This window comes from Rattus norvegicus, chromosome 11, assembly GCF_036323735.1.
Source record: "Rattus norvegicus strain BN/NHsdMcwi chromosome 11, GRCr8, whole genome shotgun sequence".
Taxonomy (NCBI): Eukaryota; Metazoa; Chordata; class Mammalia; order Rodentia; family Muridae; genus Rattus; species Rattus norvegicus.
The window spans coordinates 81,824,073-81,844,439 of record NC_086029.1 but is presented as its reverse complement, the minus strand read 5'-3'; the positions used below and the strand labels follow the sequence as shown (position 1 = coordinate 81,844,439).

The 20,367-nt window shown below is 43.8% G+C and overlaps 1 protein-coding gene and 2 long non-coding RNA genes across 6 annotated transcripts in view; 1 reads left to right on the top strand and 2 right to left on the bottom strand.

The window, feature by feature from the left end:
- The window catches only part of Pcyt1a (phosphate cytidylyltransferase 1A, choline), a 43,710-nt gene that overhangs the window by 18,184 nt on the left and 5,159 nt on the right, over positions 1-20,367 (top strand). For all 4 annotated transcript variants that reach the window (XM_008768694.4, XM_006248444.5, XM_039087919.2 and 1 more), the window contains exons 2-7: positions 787-913; positions 4,574-4,673; positions 12,724-12,840; positions 13,956-14,107; positions 16,736-16,814; positions 17,249-17,391. In XM_008768694.4, coding sequence (XP_008766916.1) covers positions 797-913; positions 4,574-4,673; positions 12,724-12,840; positions 13,956-14,107; positions 16,736-16,814; positions 17,249-17,391 — 708 coding nt within the window. In that variant the 5' untranslated portion in view covers positions 787-796. The remainder of the gene's footprint in view (positions 1-786; positions 914-4,573; positions 4,674-12,723; positions 12,841-13,955; positions 14,108-16,735; positions 16,815-17,248; positions 17,392-20,367) is intronic.
- LOC134481088 (uncharacterized) lies at positions 6,214-11,071 on the bottom strand. The gene is made up of 2 exons (XR_010056307.1): positions 10,936-11,071; positions 6,214-10,030 (listed from the first exon to the last, which is right to left on the bottom strand). It is a non-coding gene; the product is annotated as an uncharacterized LOC134481088 (long non-coding RNA).
- On the bottom strand, positions 12,306-19,101 carry LOC120095669 (uncharacterized). Its single transcript, XR_005491385.1, has 3 exons — positions 19,008-19,101; positions 13,797-13,868; positions 12,306-12,603 (listed from the first exon to the last, which is right to left on the bottom strand). It is a non-coding gene; the product is annotated as an uncharacterized LOC120095669 (long non-coding RNA).

Sequence of the window (20,367 nt, the reverse complement as noted above, 5' to 3'; positions counted from 1 at the left end):
AAGAAGAAATGGCGTGGTGACTCTCAGCTGTAATCTCAGCACTGGAAGGCTGAGGCAAGAGCATTTTACCAAAGACAGCTTCTCACATTGCACCTCTGTTTCTATGACAGATACAAAGAATATGAAGGGGAAGTGGGCGCGTTCCTGTAATTGTAGCATTTGGAAGGTAGAGGCAGGAGAAACACCACAAGTTTGAGGCCACCCTGGTCTATCTATAGGTTGAGTTTTAGGCCAGTGCTACATAATAAGATCCTGCCTCAACCTCCCAATACATACAACACACACACACACACACACACACACACACACACACACACACACACACACACACCAGTCTGTGTTGGTGGAATATCCTTAGTGTGCTAAAAATAATTCACATTTCACAGTGTTTTGTATTTCAGGTTTTCATGGTAGGAATTTGTAATCAGTAGTCTAAGGATAAATGTTCCTAAATCCAAAAAACTTTAAAGTCTGCACTTCTGGTCACAAGCATTTTAGCTAAGTCGATTTGAATTGGTATCTCTCTCTCAGCCCAGTCATTGCAGCCCTCTGCACACAGCCAAGATATGAAACAGGCCGTGTGCAGGCTGCAGTGTTGGGAGGAGTTTCAAGGTAAGGAGATTAACTGCGGCCATTGTTGCACAGTGGTGTTTTATGAATCCTTGTTTTTGCCATTGGCTCATCTTGGTGAAATGTGTGCTTTGTAATGAACACTTTGCTGAATGCATTTGTGTCTCTGAAATACTGGTTCAGACTTTTTTTCTCACACACCCCCTTTTTGAGCAGTTAAAAGAAGATGGATGCACAGAGTTCAGCTAAAGTCAATTCAAGGAAGAGGAGGAAAGAGGTACCTGGCCCTAATGGAGCAACAGAGGAAGATGGAATTCCTTCCAAAGTGCAGCGCTGTGCAGTTGTAAGTGAAGAGCTGTGACTGGAAACACCCTGGTGGTGGAGGTAGAGAGCAATAGGACATTGATGACATCATCGGCGTTAGTGTTCTTAATGGGAAGAGTAAACCGTGAGAAGGCTGTCAGCTTTCTTGCCACATGAACTACAACTCGGTTGTAGGAGCTGTACATGGGGACTGTGGAAATCTGGAGGGTGTGCAAGTGTTAGGTAAAAGTCAAATCCGAAGTAGCAAAGTCAAGGAGCGGTGGGTCCCGCTAGTGATTTGGGATGTGTCCTGTGCGCTTCTGTCCTAACTGTGTCAATCCTTCACTTTACTGCTCCTTATATACTCCATCTCTGGGCCATTATTGGCATACTTCATAGACTACCGTAAGCTTAGATGAAGGACACCATTAAAAACTTCCTATCTTGTCTCAGCTTGGTACCTTCTTAAAGCTTTCCCTAAAATTACGTCAAAAGACACTTGGAGTGAATATTAAACCATAGGTGGATCATGTTCTAGAAAGTAGAGGTCTGAAATGGGTGTAGGGGGCTAAAAGCAGTGTTGGCAGAGACAGGAGTGCTGGGGAAGTCCGTTCCCATGTTTTTCTCCAGCTTCCAGAGGCTGGCTGTTGTGTGGCACATGGTGCTGGCAGCAGATGCGACACTCTTGTCACTGGTGCTTCTGTCATCACATTGCCTCTGACTTGCCATTCCCTGGATTATCTTTCTAGTTACAAAACTTTTGTGATTGCATTTTCCATATCTATGTCATCCAGAATACATTTCTTGCCTGAATTTAGCCATATTTATAAAACTCCTTATGCCATTTAAGGTGACATTTTCACAGGCTCCCTAGAATAAATGTGGACATTTTAGGGGGTATGATTCCACGTGTCATAGAAGACTCAGAAGATGGCTCAGTAGTCAGCAAACCCATGTTCACCCCCGCACACCAGTGCTCCTGAACTCGGCAGGCAGGCAGGCAGTAGGCAGAGATCTCTGAATCAAGACCAGCCTGCTTCACATCTAGAGTGGAGGCCAGCAAACACTACAAGTGGGATACTGTATCCAAGAACAACAACAAAGGGTTGGGGATTTAGCTCAGTGGTAGAGCACTTGCCTAGCAAGCACAAGGCCCTGGGTTCGGTCCTCAGCTCCGGGGGGGGACGGGGACAACAAAAAAATGGTTCAATGTTTAATTTCTGAAAGTTTCTCAGAGAATTTGAGAAAGAGATGGTGGCTGAAGTTCAGTTGTCCACCTGGAATAAGGACAGCTGGTAACCACAGAGCTGCAGGCTCTGCAGGGAACAGAACAGAGGCTTTCAGTGTATTTGGAGAAATGAGCTTTGAGAAGACTGAAATTCCTTGGTTCTTAGATTTCATGGCTTTAAATTACTTTGCTTCCTAGATTCCTATAAAATTTTACATGGATTCAGTGACTTGCCATCCCAGCTCCTGGGTGTACACCAGCTGTTTAGCCTTGGTCAGTGGCCTGGACCCTCACCCAGCACGCTGCCCGACCCTAGAGGGAAGAGCATCTGCCATTGTTTGTTATCCATACTGTACACCTGTACTTTGAGCTCCTTTTGAGCTCTGTAGCAAAAGCAAACAAAACGGTTCTTCCCATGGGACAGCTGCATTGAACTGTAATTGATATATCATGTAACCTATCAGCCCAGCAAGTTAGCCGTTTTCTGTATATCACAGATTGTTTTTTCAGTCATCACCTGTAACCAGTTTTCGAGTGTATTTACCACTCCACAGAAGCCTTGTATCTACTAGCAAATCAGTCATTTCTGCTCAGCTTTTGGACACCACTAATGTTTCTTCTCTTCGGTGTTGCTTTGTGTAGACATTATGAAAACGTACATTATGTGGCTGGCCTTTTTTACTGAACACATTTTCAGGATTAGCTCACATTGTGGATATGGCACTGCTTAATCTCTCATTGCTAAATGACACTTCATCTTGTATCATACCACATTTATTTTTGCACTTACCTGTTGATGTTTGAGTTGAGCAAACAGGATTATATTGCATAGCTATAATATGCTGTCATGGCAGTAGACACTAGAACAGTGGTTCTCAGTCACCAACTGAGAAGAAATGCTGCAGCCCTTTCATATAGGTACTCAGGTTGTGGTGGCCCTCAACAAGTTATTTCATTGCTATTTCATAACTGTAATTTTGCTACTGTTATGAATCATAATGTAAATATCTCAAATGTAAGATGTCTGATATGCATTCCCCAAAGGGGTCAAGACCCACAGGTTGAGAACCGCTGCCTCAGCCTAGTTTTTTAAAAAAAAAAAAAAAAAAAAAAAAGTTAGACAAGTCACAGTACATGTCACAGCGGAAGATTCACGGTTTCCCTGCTACAAGACTAGGAGTGAGGTAAGGACTTTACCTCCTCACTTCTGCTCGGCACTGTACTAGAAGTTCTAATGGCAACATGGTGTGCTAAAGAGATAAACCATCCAGACTGAAGAGAACTGCATTAAATTGTACTAGTTCACAGACAACAGTGTTTCATGTATAGAGACTCACTCCTAAGGCATCAACCAAACATGACAACCACTAAAACTAATAGGTGAAGCCAGGCAAGGTGGCACACACCTGTAATCCCAGCTCTTAGGAGGGAGAGGCAGAGGATCAGGACCCTTTCTCAAACAAAACAAACCTAGTAATTGAGTTATGCAGAGTTACAGTACCGAGGAAATATTCAGAAGTCTATTGCAGTCCCACAAACACAATCAGTTTTGTCACTGTGTACTAATATAAGAAACAACCAAAGTGCTTTCTTTAAAAGCTCCATTCAGGGGTTGGGGATTTAGCAAGCGCAAGGCCCTGGGTTCGGTCCCCAGCTCCGATAAAAAAGAAAAAAAAAGTTCCATTCATTAAAGAATCCAATAGAAATAAAATTTTAGGGATAAATTAAGCAAAACCTCCCAGGCGAAGCCATGCACAGAGAGACAAGCACGCCCACATTCTGGTTTCAGCTTTGCTTCTTAGCACATTTGGTTCTCATAACTTCTGACCCTTGTTTCCTCTGTAACTGGATGTGTGCTATAGTAGTCCTTGCTTCCTAGGGAACATTTCAACATAATCACAGTAGGCATTAAGCAGCCAGGGTTCTCCTGAGGAGCTAAGGAGCCGCTTGCCTTCCCGTTGTCTAGTTGAAGCAGTGCAGAAGTTTTGTTACAGGGTCCAAGGTTTGCTGTTCCACCGTGCTGGGGGGGCCATCATTCCAGAGCCAGTGCTTAGCTTCCAGGTCAGACTGTCAGTTTAACCCTGAAATTGCTAGAAAGGTGTTCCTTCGTCACGCCACAGTTAACTCTGCCTGAGGACGGCTGCAACTTTCACTCTTCACTTTGGAAGAAAGTTTTAGTCACAAGGTTGAATAACTAACTTTTTTTTTTAAGATTTATTCATTTAAATATGTGAGTACACTGTAGCTGTCTTCAGACACACCATAAGAGGGCAACAGATCCCGTTACAAATGGTTGAGCCACCATGTAGTTGCTGGGATTTAAACTCAGGACCTCTGGAAGAGCAGTCAGTGCTCTTAACTGCTGAGCCATCTCTCCAGCCCACCTGACTGTTCTTTAAAGCTATCTTATGTTGAGAACCTCATTGAATACCATTGAATTTAACTTCATTTTCTGTCAACATTCTTGTTCAGGGTTTACGGCAGCCAGCTCCTTTTTCTGATGAAATTGAAGTTGACTTTAGTAAGCCCTATGTCAGGGTGACTATGGAAGAAGCCTGCAGGGGAACTCCTTGTAAGTAACTGCTTAACTGTTTTATTTGCTATAATGTTCAGCGTGCTAGTCTGCCTCAATGAAAGCTATAAATTGTTTTCCTTGTTATACATTTGTTTCCTGGGTTGTTTGCATAGTGATCATGAGATAGAAAAACAAAACCCAAAACAACAACAAAACCACCCTAACTATTAGCATGATGGCTGAGAATGTTGCTCATTGGTGGGGTGCCTGCCTAGCATATTCAGGGACCTGAGTTAGATCCCCATGGTGGCAGAAAAGACAAGAATCTTTCTAGCTCTAGCTGGATTATGACTTGCTTGCTTTGTGTGTGTGTGTGTGTGTGTGTGTGTGTGTGTGTGTGTGTGTGTGTGTGTGTTGCAGAGAAATCAAACCTAGAGCCTGGCCCATGGTAGGCAGGTATCCTATATTCATCTGTATTCCTTACCCTATGATTGTGTCTGTTTTTACAAATATCCAAATGATTAATATACTGACATACTTTTCCTAGCCTCAGAATTTTCTCCACAGTTCTTTCTCACAGTGTCAGTCAGCTACAATATTGGTGACTGACAGAAGACAAATATCGCAAGTTGGGAGAGACTCATCATCTAATTTTACCTTTAATGGCAATTGTATGCTTTTTCATTCATTCATTTATTTACTCCCACCTTTTTGTTTAGTTTTTAAACAAAAAACTAAAGGCAGAGATTTTGTTGTTGTTGTTGTTGTTGTTGGTGGTGGTGGTGGTGGTGGTGGTGGTGGTGTGTGTGTGTGTGTGTGTGTGTGTGTGTATGTAACTGGCTGTTTGTAAAAGTATCTTTTCTTCTGTTGTAATTGTTGTCTGGGAGGCTCCCTGCTGTCTGCTAACCTAGGCCTAGTCCTGGAAGCTTCTAGACTCCATACAAACTAATCTAGGCCTAGAATGTTTTCAGCCTCCGAGACTTGCTGTGAATAAGCTCATCCTCTTGTTCTTTCTGAACTCTGGCTGGCTGGGTCAACTCAGCTCTTCTGACTCAAACTTCTCTCCCAACTGGGTTATTCAATCTGGTTTTCTCTCGGTCCCTGAATCAGTCTGTCTCTAAAACTCTCCTGGGCAAGCTGCTTCCAACTCTACTGCACTGCTCTCCACAAACTTAACTGTATCCTATACTATACTCTCCTTCCTGTGCTGTCTGTCTCTCCCTTAAGGAGCTTCCCTTCCTCTCTCCTGAGAGTTGGGCATATCCTATTCTGTCAAATCTTTCTTCGATTCCTCACTTTGTCTGCCACTCAATTAGACATGACTTTTAAACATGAGTGTTTCGTTCTACAAACTAATTTTACCTTCATTGTTTGAGATTTAAAGGTGTGTACTGAGGGCTTGTCTGTACCCCAGCCAGAGAGAGCAAAAGTGTGTGCTAAGGGCTCAGCCACATCCTAACTAGAAGCAGGTTCAGATATCCTGTAACCATGAACTGGAACTTAATCTACACACTAGGCTGGCCTTGGATCCTCCTGCTTCTGCCTCCTGAGTGCTGGGATTAAAGGCTCAATTATATGCTTCTTTAAAAGGCTTGTCTTATTATTTTGAAAGTCCATTTTTTATTTATATGATTAATTTATATCATTTTGCCCAAGTAATTTTTTAGCGAATACTCTGTGTGTGTGTGTGTGTGTGTGTGTGTGTGTGTGTGTGTGTGTGTGTGTGTATCTATGTGTATGAATTCTGTATATGTGGGCACATATGTGTACATACTATGTATATGTGGGCATGTGTGCCTCATAGCCCATGTGTGGAAATCAGGAAACTACCTTCTCATGGGTTCTGAAGATCAAATTCCTGTCACCAGGCTTGTAGACAGTTGGTTTTGGAGATCACCATAAATGGAAGCACACCTGTAATCTCAAGCTGGGGGGTAGAAGCAGGAGGATCATTACAGATCATTTTTGGCTACCACATAGCAAATTTGAGGCCAAACTGAAGTTGAGACACTGTCTCAAAAAGCCGCCCACCCTGGTAGAAAAAAATGTCTCACCTATTGTCTTAGGGTTTTACTGCTATAAACAGACACCATGACCAAGGCAAGTCTTATAAAGGACAACATTTAAATGGGGCTGGCTTACAGGCTCAGAGGTTCAGTTCTTCATCATCATCAAGGTGGGAGCAGGGCAGTATCTAGGCAGGCATGATATAGGCATAGCTGAGAGTTCTTTTTCTTCATCTGAAGGCTGCTAGTGGAAGACTGGCTTCCAGCCAGCTTAAAGCCCACACTCACAGTGACAAATCTATTCAGCAAGGCCACACTCCTAATAGTGCTACCTCCTGGCCTAAGCATATACAAACCATCACACCCATTAACTCCACTTCCAGGGCCTTGACAGCCTTTCTGGCCTCTGTGGGCAATACTTGCACAAGATATACAGACACAGCAGGGTGTGGTGGTGCACACCTTTAATCCCAGCACTCAGGAGGTAGAGGTAGGTAGATCTCTGAGTTCAAGTACAGCCTGGTCTACAGAGTGAGTTCCAGGAGAGCCAGGGCTAAATAGTGAGACCTTGTCTTGAAAAACAAAACAAAACAAAACCAACCTGTCAACCAGCAAACCAATCAATCAAACAAAAACCCCCAAAGACAGGTATGCTGGTAAATCACAAAACAAACAGAAGCACAGTAGACCACCTCCCACACAAACAGAGCAGCTCATAAACATTTGTCGCCAATACCAAGTCATGCAGGTGGTCAGGCGGCTGTTCTTCCTTTTCTAAATCCCCTTCCTTTCTTCACTTCCTTCTAATCCCTTTTCTGTTCTAATTACCCTTGTTAGTGTTTTACCTATTCTACAAATATAGGGCTGAACTTAGCTCTGGGCAAGCACAAAGAGTAAGAGGTCATTACAACCGAAATACATTTTCACACATATCCAGTGAGTTTATGAACCTTACCTCTTACCCTTGTTCCCTTGATCCTGATTGGCCTGGAACTCTGTAGACCTGACCAGGCTGATCTGGAACTCAAAGATCCGCCTGCCTCTGCCCCTTGACCCCTACCCGTGCATTGGGATTAAAGGCGATTGTGGTTTGTTTTGTTTTTGACAAGAGTCTCTCTGTGTAGCCCTGGCCATCTTGGAACTCCCACTATAGACCGTGCTGCCCTCAGACTTACAGAGACCCACACCTGCCTCTGCCTTCCAAGTGTTGGGATTAAAGTTGTGTACTGTGGTTACTTCTTAATTGTCTTTATTTTTGTTTTTTTCTAAGTAATGAATAGTAAAATATGACTAGATATGGGGCTAGACAATGTCATTCAGGCGAGGGGATCCCAAGACCCGTGGACCGTATTTATTAGAGTCCTAAAACAACAACAAAAAACTAGCCCCTGAGATTATTCTTTTTTCTTCAAAAGTATTTACATATGGGTCATGTTGTACCATGTCTTTCTGATACATGAAGCAAATTTAATTAATTTATTATTTGGTGGGACAGGTTTTCACCGTGTAGCCTCTTAAATTTTTTAAAAAGTTACAGTTATCTACTTACTTGTATGTATGTCTGTGGTGTGCATGCCACCGTATCATGTTAAGATCAGGGACGGGCTGGAGAGATGGCTCAGCCGTTAAAGGCTAGGCTCACAACCAAAAAATATAAGATCAGGGACAACTTAAAGACAAATTTCAAAATGCCAGCAGACAGTTCATGTTTCACATTCAGCCATAGTATAGAACCTGTTGGAGTCACAAACTCTTTTAATGTATAGCATAATGACACACATTCAGAATTCATACTCACTCAGCTCTGTTCATAGTCACCCAGTGTTATTATTTATCCACATATCATCTTGGTAAGTAGGGAAGTGGGAGTAGGCTGAGGGTGTGGACGGAGGAAGAGCATGGGCTGGGCACTCTGCAGACCTCGGGTTCAGTGACTGGTGACAGACTGATATTTGACAGAGTGTCTCAGGAGACAGTGAATTGAAGCTAGGTTTGGCCTGGCTGGAGAAGACATCTGCTTACTTGGCAAGAGTGAGGCATCCACCTTATTTATAACCTAGAGAGTAGCAGGAGGTTGCTCTTAGCAAGCTGAGACAGTTGCCAATCAGGGTGTGGTTTATTGGTGCTTGCTTTCCCCCAAGACCTGTGCAACAGTGGCCCCTTCTGGCCATTTTGTTAAAATACCAGCGTGTGTATCGGAGATTGGAGGTGAGGACACTGCCGTCAAGGGCACTTGCAAGGGCCTCTGGGAGGGGCACTGTACAGATGTGGGTGTAGGTTGGTTGGGGAAAGGTTCAGCCACGTTGTATTGTTCAGGCAAATAGCCTTCCTCAGTAACGTTCTGCTGTCCCACTCCCTAGACAGTGACTCCTCGGCCACACCACCCCTTGCTTTGCCGTGGCTATTCTACAGTATGCTTGTAGCTTTTACAGCCTGCTCTTTGCTTTCAGGATCAAGTAAAATGCTGCCAGAGCCCCTTAGGCCTTGCTTCAGAAAACCCAGTGTTAGTTTCTTCATGAATTCATGGATTTTAAAAAATGATAATCTAGATAAAAAACAACTCATGACTGTTTTTGTTATTGTTTGTTTTGTTTGTGAGATGGGGTCTCTCTGTGTATCCCTGGCTGTCCTGGACCTCACTCTGTAGACCACGCTTAACCCAAGAGATCCTCCTGCGTCTGGCTCTGAAGTGCTGGGATTAAAGGCATTACCACTGCCCAGCTGATTCTAAGCTCATGTTTTATTTCACTTTGTTCTGTGGATAAACACACCAGGCTTAAAGAGGAAGGAAGCTGGTTGACAAGTTGAGCTACCCTTTACATTATAGAACAATAGTAAATATGTGTCCTTTAACTTCAGTAGGACAAGGGCATAGCTCAGTGCAACGCAGGTGCAGGAGTCCCTGGCTTCAATTCTAAGCATCAAAAGAAGAACACATCAGGTGATGGCAGCACAGCCTTTAATCTCAGCATTCTGAAGGCAGAGGCTGGAGGATCTCTGTGAGTTCAAGGCCAGCCTGGTCTGCAGAATTATATTGGTCTGTTTTACTTTATTCTAAAATTTTGGGCCAGCAAGATTGACTCAGTAGGTAGAGGAGCTTGCTGCCAAGCCTGGCGGACGGCCTGAATTTAGTCCCCAGAACCCACATGGTGGCTCCTGCAAGTTGTCCTTTTGTGGCATGATGTGGCATCCGCGGCACTGAAAGACTGCAGACTGAGAAGTCTTCCTCTCAGCCTATCTCCCAGCACTCATGTCTCTCTTGAGAGCAGCCAAGACGATCAGCTTCTTGTGGATATCTAAATACTTAGCTATTGGCTCCTGCATCGTGTCTTGAGTTCAGCTTCCCAGTGAAGTATTTATTGTCTCCCCACCGTTGCTGTTGCAAACAACGCCACAATGAGAGTATATCTGAAAGACAGCGACCATGGCTGGTTCAAAGGAGCCAAGCATTTGCCATTTGTCTTGTGAATTATGTTGCTATCAGCAATGTATGATTTCTCAGCTTAAACATTACATGTTTATGGATAAAGCTATTTTAAAAATCCAGAGCTCTTGACAACCATTTTCCTCTTCCTTGACTCACAGCCCTTAAGAGGCTTTTCTGATTTGTTTTAGTTTTGGTTTTTTGACACAGGTTTTCTCTGAGTAATCTTGTCTGTCCTAGAGCTTGTTCTAGACCAGGCCGACCTCGAATTTATAGAGATCTGCCTGCCTCCGCCTTCTTAGTCTGGGATTAAAGATGTGCGCATCCGGGGCTGGGGATTTAGCTCAGTGGTAGAGCGCTTGCCTAGGAAGCGCAAGGCCCTGGGTTCGGTCCCCAGCTCCGAAAAAAAGAACCAAAAAAAAAAAAAAAAAAAAAAAGATGTGCGCATCCATTTCAATTGGCAATGACCATGCCCTGGGTAAGCCTCATTGGTGAGATACTGCTGTGCAATTCCTACCACCCCTGGGACAAGGGAGAAGTGCAGCATCAGATGGGGCTCTGGCCTTTCTTTCCTTAAGAGGTGGCCATGTTCCTATTGCTGCCCTCTGCTGCCACTGTGAAATAGTTCCTCCTTTAGTGTTCTTAGGCTCCTGGGATTTCTCATTTGAAACACAGTGAGTGGTATATGTCCGTGTTTATTTGACCTGGGAATTGGTCTCGTATACTCACAGGTAATTCCCTGACTTTTCTTTTCGTAGGCTACTACTCTAAAAATAACAGACAGTTCTTTTTTATTCTAATTAATGGGAAAAGGAAAAGTCCTAAAATAATTATATTTTATTTTCAAGTACTCGGTGTATTTGAGGAATGTTTTACCATAGTTACTTACCAGGAGAGAGAATGCTTCCAGAGACCGTGTTATCTGCACTGTTATCCTTCCTCTTCTCCAGCCGAGGCCTCCAGCCCGTCCATTACTTTCAGACAGCAGTGAGGCATGTTTCCTTTGTCTGGGTTTTTGTTTTCTTTTGCTTTTGAGATAGGGTATCACTGTGTAGCCCCGATTGGCCTGGAAGTTGCTGTGTAGAACAGGATGACTTGAACTCAGATCTGCTTGTCTCTGCCTTCCGAGCACTGTTGTTAAATACATGTTTCATGCCTGGCCAGGGTTTATTTTCAAAGCAAAGTGTTACTTATAAGTAATCAAGGCAAACTGAAAATGAAAGTGCTGGTGGTCAGAGTGGAGTTTTCTAGTCTGTTTAAACAAACCTGAAATGTCAGGGGAGTGTCTGGGAGCTGGAGAGACGGTGTCGTGGTTAAAGACCCCAGCTCAGTTTCCAGCATCCGTGGTGGGCAGCTCACAGTCACCTCTAAGTCTGGTTCCAGGCAGTCGGCTGTCTCTGGGATAGGTACTTGCATTTACATACATACACCTCCTGCATACACATATTAAAAGTTTATTCTTTTTTAGGCTCATTTTGAAGTTCAGGGTAGGTATTCCTTGACTATATATTTACTATCACTTCTAAGGTAGCATTAAGGAACAAGTGCTCAGTCTGTATAAAAACATGGACTGCAGTCTAAATTCCAGATACCAGAGATGGAGATTGCCTTCCTACTGAGGGCATAACACCTCAGCCTTTGAGCCTTGCTTGTGTTTGGTTCAGGTAATCTGTACAGTTAATCGGACTGTAAAACAGCAGTAAAGTGACTTATTGTCCCGCGCTGTCTCTCGCCAGCAAGAATACACGGGACACACGAATCCTTGCAGCTAAACGTTCATTGAATCTTAAGGAGAGGCGCCGCGCGCTGGCATGGCGCGGCTTATATACACCCTAGTGTGGCGCATCCACACCTGATTGGTTGCTTACCCATGATCTCATTAGGCACGGCCTGGAGTGGGCAAAGACCTGGCACGAAGGCACTCTTGGACATGCGCACAGTTAACTTCCTGAAAGGAAGTCGGCTGGCGTGGCAGAGGCCAGCGCCATCTTTTTTTTTTTTTTTTTTGGGGGGGGGGTTCTTATTTTTCGGAGCTGGGGACCGAACCCAGGGCCTTGCGCTTCCTAGGTAAGCGCTCTACCACTGAGCTAAATCCCCAGCCCCCAGCGCCATCTTGTAATGGCGAAAACTATCCCAGCTTTCCACGTGGGGCGCAGTGGAAGTCAGCGCCATCTTGTGGTGGCAAATGTTATTGCGGCCCTCTACAACTTATGCTTGTGTTTATTTTTTTATAGAAATAGGCACTGAACTTAGGGCCTTATTCAAGGCCTCTACTGTTTATGCATATATGAGATGTACATTGAGATGTGCATATGTATATGTAATGTATCTGTGTATGTGATATATGTGTATATGTGTATGTATATGTGTAATATATATCACAATAGGGTTATATACCAAACTTTCTTTATACTTTTTATTTTGAGATGGGGTCTTAAAATTGTCCAGACTGGCCTTGACTTAACTCTGTAGTCCAAGCTGGCCTTGGATTTGGTAATCTTCCTGCCTCTGCTTCCAAAGTGGCTGGGGTTACAAGTGTGTGTCACCAGGACTGGCTCTAGAGAACATCAAATAAGAGAGGCTCTGTTAGAATGAGTCACACAGCGCTGTTTGAATGTGTCAGGTGTAAGGAATTGAGTAAATATGTTTTGTAATGAGTTCTTTCATTTGGATTTAGGTGAGCGGCCTGTGAGAGTTTATGCGGATGGAATATTTGACTTATTTCACTCTGGTCACGCCCGGGCTCTGATGCAAGCAAAGAACCTTTTCCCTAATACATATCTCATCGTGGGAGGTGAGAACCCTTTCCCTAATACATATCTAATCGTGGGAGGAGAGAACCTTTTCCCTAATACCTATCTAATCGTGGGAGGTGAGAACCCTTTCCCTAATACATATCTAATCGTGGGAGGTGAGAACCCTTTCCCTAATACCTATCTAATCGTGGGAGGTGAGAACCCTTTCCCTAATACATATCTAATCGTGGGAGGTGAGAAGCCCTCTATTCACGTGAGGTGTTATCCAGAAAAAGAGTAATCTCCTCCTGTCTGTGTGTGTGAGTGCATTGGCCCAGGTCTCTTTTATTAAAGGAATGATGTGTCTGTGTGGGACAGCTCAGCAGCGGGCTCACTGAGAGGTCCTAGATTATGTTCGTAGCTGAGGGTCTACAGTTATATATGGTTATAGAGCAGCACTGATCAGTTGTCTACTTAAAAACTCTGGTTCTGGACTTGGCCTCATCGGTTTTGAATCAACAGAAGGAAAATCTGCCAAGCAAATGTTATATGGTCAAGTCCAATCTTATAAAATGAAAATAGGAAAAAAACTTTAAAATGTTTTTATTTCCAGCTCTGAAAAAAAGAAAAAGAAAAAAAATGTTTTTATTTCATGTATATGGGTGGGGTTGGTTGGTTGGTTGGTCTTCATGTGTGTTTCTATACCACATGTGTGCCCGGTGCTCAAGGAAATTAGAAGAAGGTATCAGATACCATGGGACTGGAGTTACAGACAGTTGTTAGCCACCACATGGGTGCTGGGAATCAAGCTCAGGTAGTTTATAAGAGCAGCCAGTGCTCAGATCTCTCCAGCGCCAATAAAACATTTTTGAAAACTTCACTGGTGTAGAAATACGTAGCAGGTTCACTTCAAAGTCAAGGTCTGAGTTCCATATATTATCCTTTTTGTAAGTGTGAGCCTTACTGTAGCAAGTGTTACCGAAATCTAGTCTTACATTAGGAAAAACATTGTTACCCAGACTGAAGTACATACAGAAGATTCTTCTTCTCCATACTGGATGTGGGTGGGGTGGGCATTGTCACAGACCTAGAAAGTAGGAGATGGGAAAGGTTGGTGACGAGGAGGGTTACACAGGGGACCTTGACTTACAACTTTGTGATGCTGTGACCCCAGTCTGCAGTGATGAGCTAACGCACAACTTCAAGGGCTTCACTGTGATGAACGAAAATGAACGTTACGACGCGGTGCAGCACTGCCGTTACGTAGACGAGGTGGTGAGGAACGCCCCCTGGACTCTGACGCCCGAGTTCCTGGCGGAGCACCGGGTAAGAGACTGGCCACATGGACTAATTTCTAGTTCCAACATCCTCTCAGTGTTTGGGGGAGAAGGATGGTTTTCCATTTGTCATGCTTTATTTATATAGAGATGATGACAGCATTACTCCTTATACTACATCTGCCCTGTGGGGATAGTTATTGTTTCCATTAACACACGGAGAACAAGGTGCAGAGAGGCTGAGTAATGTGCTCCAGGTTCACTGTTACAGGACTTAGATGAACTGTCTGCCTACACAACATTTCCCCACTCAGCAGCTGTGTCCTCCCTTATGGCCTGGCAGTCTCTTTAGAATGTCCACAGTCCCAGCCGTGCACACAGAGCTTATCTCTCCGGGTTAGGAAGGTGGTTCAGCGGGTAGAGGAACTTGGTGCTTGACTTGATGACCTAAAGTTGAACCCTGAGCCCACATGCTGGGTCCAGGTGAGATATGACTCTTACAAGTTGTCCTCTGGCCTACATGCACAAATGTATGAATAAGTAAACACATACAAAATAAATGTAAAAATTATGCTTATATTCCAAAGCTAAGGGACTGATGCAGGAAGACCACAAGTTTGAGGTCAGCTTGAGCTACATAATAAATACCTTGTCTCAAAAACATAGGTTGGAAAGATGGCTCAGCAGTTAAAAGCATTTGTATTCTATCAAAAGACCAGAATTTGTTCCTAGTCACCCATCAATGGCTTGTAATTCCAGCTTCAGGGGTTCCAATGTCTTTAAGGCTTCATAGGCACCGGTATATGCATGTACATGCACACACACACACATGTACATGCACACACAAATAATAAAATAAAATCTTTAAAGCCTGGAGAGACCAGTGTGTTAAGAGCACCTTCTGATCTTGCACAGGACTGGGGTTGGTTGCCAACAGCCACGTGGTAGTTCACAAGAGTGCAGCTCCAGTCCCAGAGGATCCAGCACCTTCTGGCCTCCCCGGACTCCACGGACACAGACACAACACATGTGTTGAAAAAAACACACACCAGGCAACACACTCATGCACATATGAAATATAAAAGCAAAATCTTTTAAAAAACAAAAATGAATTTAAGAGGAAAGCTTCATGTTTTAGGAAATAGTACATTTTTCTTACCTTGATAAGTCTGCGTTCAGCTTTGATTTGGGGCTAGGAATTGTGAATTATTTTAAAGTTCCCAGGGGCCTTTGAATTCTCTCACATAAAGCATGGTTTCTACAAAGGTGGGCTCGAAAGACATGGGTTTATTACACCAGCTATTACACCCTCAAGCTTGGAAACCAGTGTGCACAGTGTCACCTCTCCGCACGGGTGTGGGGTTGTTGCAGGAGAGTTATGCAGTGCGGCAGGGAGGAACAGAGAGGGCTGCTGTGCTTCTGAGGCAGGACTCGAGGAGACTGAGCCAGTGTAGACAGACTGTGACTGTGGGATTAGGACAGACCTTTAGTACATTTTATTTACTTACTCTGTGTGTGTGGGGCCATAGCTCACAGGTAAGGGTTAGAGAACAACTCGGGGGCACCAGTTCTCTGAAGGATAGAACTGGAGTTAAACTCAGCAGCAGTGCCTTTACTCGCTGAGCCATCTCAGCAGACCAGAACAGTCCTAGCTTTCCTCCATTGGCACTTAACAGTGGCACCAAAGGTGACAGGCAGCATTATTCTCTCAGCACAGCCAGCCTGGGTGGGGTGTTGGAGAACTTGCAGCGTCCCCTTCCCCCTTGTAAGCAGTAAATCTCAACCACACAGCCTGCTTCCAGCTGAGAATTGCCTCTGCTGTCCTGTCAACTTGGTCATGGGTGATGGAGGTGCTCTGGGGGTGGGTTTGGCAGGGTAGTAATTACACTCGCAGAGGCTCATGGGCTTTCCAGAAGGAGCCAGTAAGTGAGGGTTTGCCGTCTCTTCGTCTTGTGACATGTATTTATAGCAAGACAGTCACAGACGCTCCTTCATAGTTTTAGGTTTTACCCTTTTTTGAAGAATAAATATATCTTTTCTGGTAAAAGGAATTTAGTTGTTACTTTTAAATTTTCCTTTTCTCAGGAACTGAGAAGCAGTAACCACATCCTTCATGCTTTTAGAAGCCTATATATATATATATATATATATATATATATATATATATATATATATATTTTTTTTTTTTTTTTTTTTGGTTCTTTTTTTTTTGAGCTGGGGACCGAACCCAGGGCCTTGCACTTCCTAGGCAAGCGCTCTACCACTGAGCTAAATCCCCAGCCCCTTAGAAGCCTTTATGTGGCCCATTGTTATAGACCTGGGAGGACAGGGTGACTCCCTTGTTCTTAGGCTCTGGCTTACCGGAAACCCCTGTCCCATTGACCACAGCATGCGGACCATACAGAGGGAAGGTAGCACTGTCTTAGGCCTGAAAGAAATAGCTAGAGAAGAAACTGGCAGACCTGTTTGCCCTAAGCCATAAATGATCAGACTGGTGGATTTTGAGGTTTTTTGAGCAGATGGTAGAATGTATGAACCATGCAGAAAGTACAGAGAAAAGGTTGTTCTGAGGCATGGCCCCTGCCAATTTCCCTTTTTCTGAGCTCAAGAATGTTTGCAGGTTCTTTGCAAATGGCAGTTATCCTGGGGTTTAACATGATCGTTTTCTTATTTTCAGATTGATTTCGTCGCCCATGACGATATCCCCTACTCTTCGGCAGGGAGCGACGATGTGTATAAGCACATCAAGGAAGCAGGTGAGTGGGCTCAGGCCCAGCCACACTGGGCGGGGTCTTGGCGATCGCAGAGATTCAGCCATGACACTGCTGACAGTGGAACAGGGTTCTGAGAGATTTAACTGTGGACAACGTTGTAAGTGAGCATAGCCTCAGCACCTGCTGGTTCCTGGCTTATCATCTCTTTAACTTTTCTTAATTTTAGGACAAGTTCCATATTTTTCTTATTTGGACAGTGTGTGCCTCCTTCTAGTCTTTCATTCAGTCCCCTGGGTGCCAGGATCTCTAAACTTCACTTAGAGTAATAACAGAGTCTGCTTTTTTTTCCTAAAAAGAATGAATTTTATCTTGGAACTCACTGTGTAGACCAGGCTGCCTTTGAACTTAGAGACCCTCCTGCCTCTTCTCTGCCTCTGATGTGGCAAGACATCAACCGTTTGTCTGTTTCACCTTAGGCATGTTTGCTCCCACACAGAGGACAGAAGGCATCTCCACATCAGACATCATCACCCGCATTGTCCGTGACTATGATGTGTATGCAAGACGGAACCTGCAGAGAGGCTACACTGCCAAGGAGCTCAATGTCAGCTTTATCAACGTGAGTTGCAGCCTCCCCTCATAGCTCCCTGCCTCTTTAGGCACACGTTGCTTCTCGTGCTGTCTGCCCTAGGCTGCTTTCCAGTGTGCTGTGCGGTTATCACTCTCCAAAGCTAACTCATGTCTCTTTTGAGAAGCATCATGCTGAGCACTTTACAAAGAGTAGAGCGCAAAGGGAGTTTCTGTCCTCATGGTCTAAGTCAACATATTGATACAAGGACAATTAAACAAAGCCAGGCATGGTAGTGGTACCTTTAACCCCAGCATTCGGGAGGCAGAGGCAGGCAGATTTCTGTGTGAGCCAGGCTAGCTCGGCTGCACAGTGAGATCCTGTCTTTAAAAAAAGAAAGGAAAAAAAGATATACAAATCGATTTAACAAATAGGCATTTAACAAATGCCTGCCTATAGTCCCAGCACGGATGCACCTGTTCCAGTGAAGGGACTGGAGACAAGGGGACCAGAATGTTGGAGGCCAGTGTTAGGGACATGACACTCTGTCTCAAAAAAAAAAAAAAGACAAAAGTATAAATTATATAGCACATTATATCAAAGAGTGGTTCTTAACTGTGGTTGACTTTTGCTTTTTATAAAAAATTATGTGATCTTTTGAGCATAAGATGAAAACTACAGATCTTTCCCTGTGTGGCTAATGATGCCAGTGTTTTTTTTTTTTTTTTTTTTTTTAAAGATTTATTCATTTATTATATATAAGTACACTGTAGCTGTCTTCAGATACACCAGAAGAGAGAATCGGATCTCTTTACAGATGGTTGTGAGCCACCATGTGGTTGCTGGGAATTGAGCTCATGACCTCTGGAAGAGCAGTCAGGTGCTCTTAACCGCTGAGCCATCTCTCCAGCCCCTTTTTTTTTTTTTCCCCGGAGCTGGGGACCGAACCAGGGCCTTGCGCTTCCTGGGTAAGCGCTCTACCACTGAGCTAAATCCCCAGCCCCTCGATGCCAGTGTTTTATATATGGTTCCCCCACATTGGTGTATTTCGCAAGTCCTGTCTCAAAAACAAACACAGAAAAGCCACACAGGTACTTTTGATTAATATTGGCTTTTAGAAAAGATATAAATTGTATATATAAATAATGCTTCAATAAAGTTGCTTTAAACAGAGCAAACCTAATAACTATATTGTATGCAATAATTATTTACCCAAACTCTTTGCTTGCTCCCGGCTCTCTGAAAGCATTAGATAAACCAGAATAGGGCTTAGTGGTCCATCCCATCACCCACAATTTGGAAGGCAAAGGCAGGAAGACCACTTCAGATTGAAGGTTTCAGGTCAGCCAGGGCTACATAGGAGACCCTGACTTAAAACCAAGGGAAAAAGGTAGGTGAGTCAAGTGTGCTCAGTGCTTGGAAGGCTGAGTCAGGAGGGTTACAAATTTGAGGCTACATAGCAAGACTGTGTCATAAAACAAAAGCAAAAGCATAGAGAGTGAGATCTGTGGTTGAGCCAGCACCCACGTGGCAGCTCACGATTCTCTTCTGGTCTGCTAAGCACACAAGTATGAGGTGCACAGACAACAGAGAGCTACCAGTAACATAAAGGAAAGTAGAGGGGAAAACCCCAAATGATGCCTCTTCCTTCTCTGTCTCCCCCTTACCTTGTGCAGCCAAGGGCTGCATGTATCACTGAGCTGTACTTAGTGGCCTCTTCCTTCTCTCTCTCCCCTTTACCTTGTGCAGCCAAGGGCTGCGTGTATCACTAAGCTGTACTTGGTGGCCTCTTCCTTCCTTATAACAGAAATTAAGAAACTAGCTTTTTTTTTTTTTTTTTTTTGCATTGTTTTGTGTAATAAATGTTCTCAGTTTATAGCCCAGGCTGACCTGGCACTTGTGATCCTTCTACCTTGGCCTCCTGAGTCCTGGGGTTACATGGCAAGTGGCAGCATGCTCAGACAGTGTAGTACTTTACATTAGCCTTGACAGAACTACTTCTCCATCAGAGTGCTTATACCACTTTACACTAATGTTTAGGGATGTTTGCCGGACCAACTTTTTGTCACTTTGCAAATGAGCAAGCAGATCTCCAGCTTATAAAAGGCAAAACATGAACTTCTGAGAGGATGGCTTGGTGGGTAGAGTGGATGCTATGGGCAAGTAATGACCTGAGTTCTGGTCCCCAGCACCCATGTCAAAAGCTAGGTGTGGCAGCACATCCTTCAAAACAGAAGGATCCCTGGAAGCCTAGAAGAATTCAGTGAGCCAGGTTCAATGAGAGACCATCTCAGAAAAATAAGGGGGGAGCGGTTAATTAAAGAAGATACCTGATGTTGACCACACACACACACACACACACACACCACAACACGTAATTAAAGTCAGTCTACCTAAAGTCATGGAATGAGTTAGTGACAGGGCATCCAGTATCGTGGGTTAATTAAGGATGTAGTCTTTCCATTTTGACTCTGTCTAGCACATTGACTGCTTCTTGGAAGTGCTGTGTGGTGATCTTGTGCATGCACTCGCCCATCTGAAAGAGCCATATTGGATATATTTCTAGTTCGCTTTATTAGATTTATCTTAAACCTTGACTTCTTTTGGTTGCATGCTAATCTATTTCTGCCCTCACCCTTAGAGTTTACAATGTTGAATTATCACACTGTCATAGAAGGTTGTCCAGAGATGATCTTTCCTGTTATTATGTTAAATAAACACAGAGCAGATTAAGCAAAGTAGAATTTTTTTTATTTTGAAAACAGTATCAGTAGCCAAACTCTCTTTTCTGGTAGGTAAAGTTGGGTATTTTTTAAATTAATATTATTTTTAAATAAATAATATTTTTAAATCTATGGTTTGAGCATGTGAGTTCAGTGTCTGTGGGGCAGAGGTGTCAGATCTCTCAAGAACTGGACGTACAGGTAGGTGTGAGCCTTCAGAAGTTCCCGCTGTGAACTGAACTCAGGTTCTCCGGAATACAGGATGTACTCACCCTCTAAGCCATCGGGCCAGCCTGGGTATTAT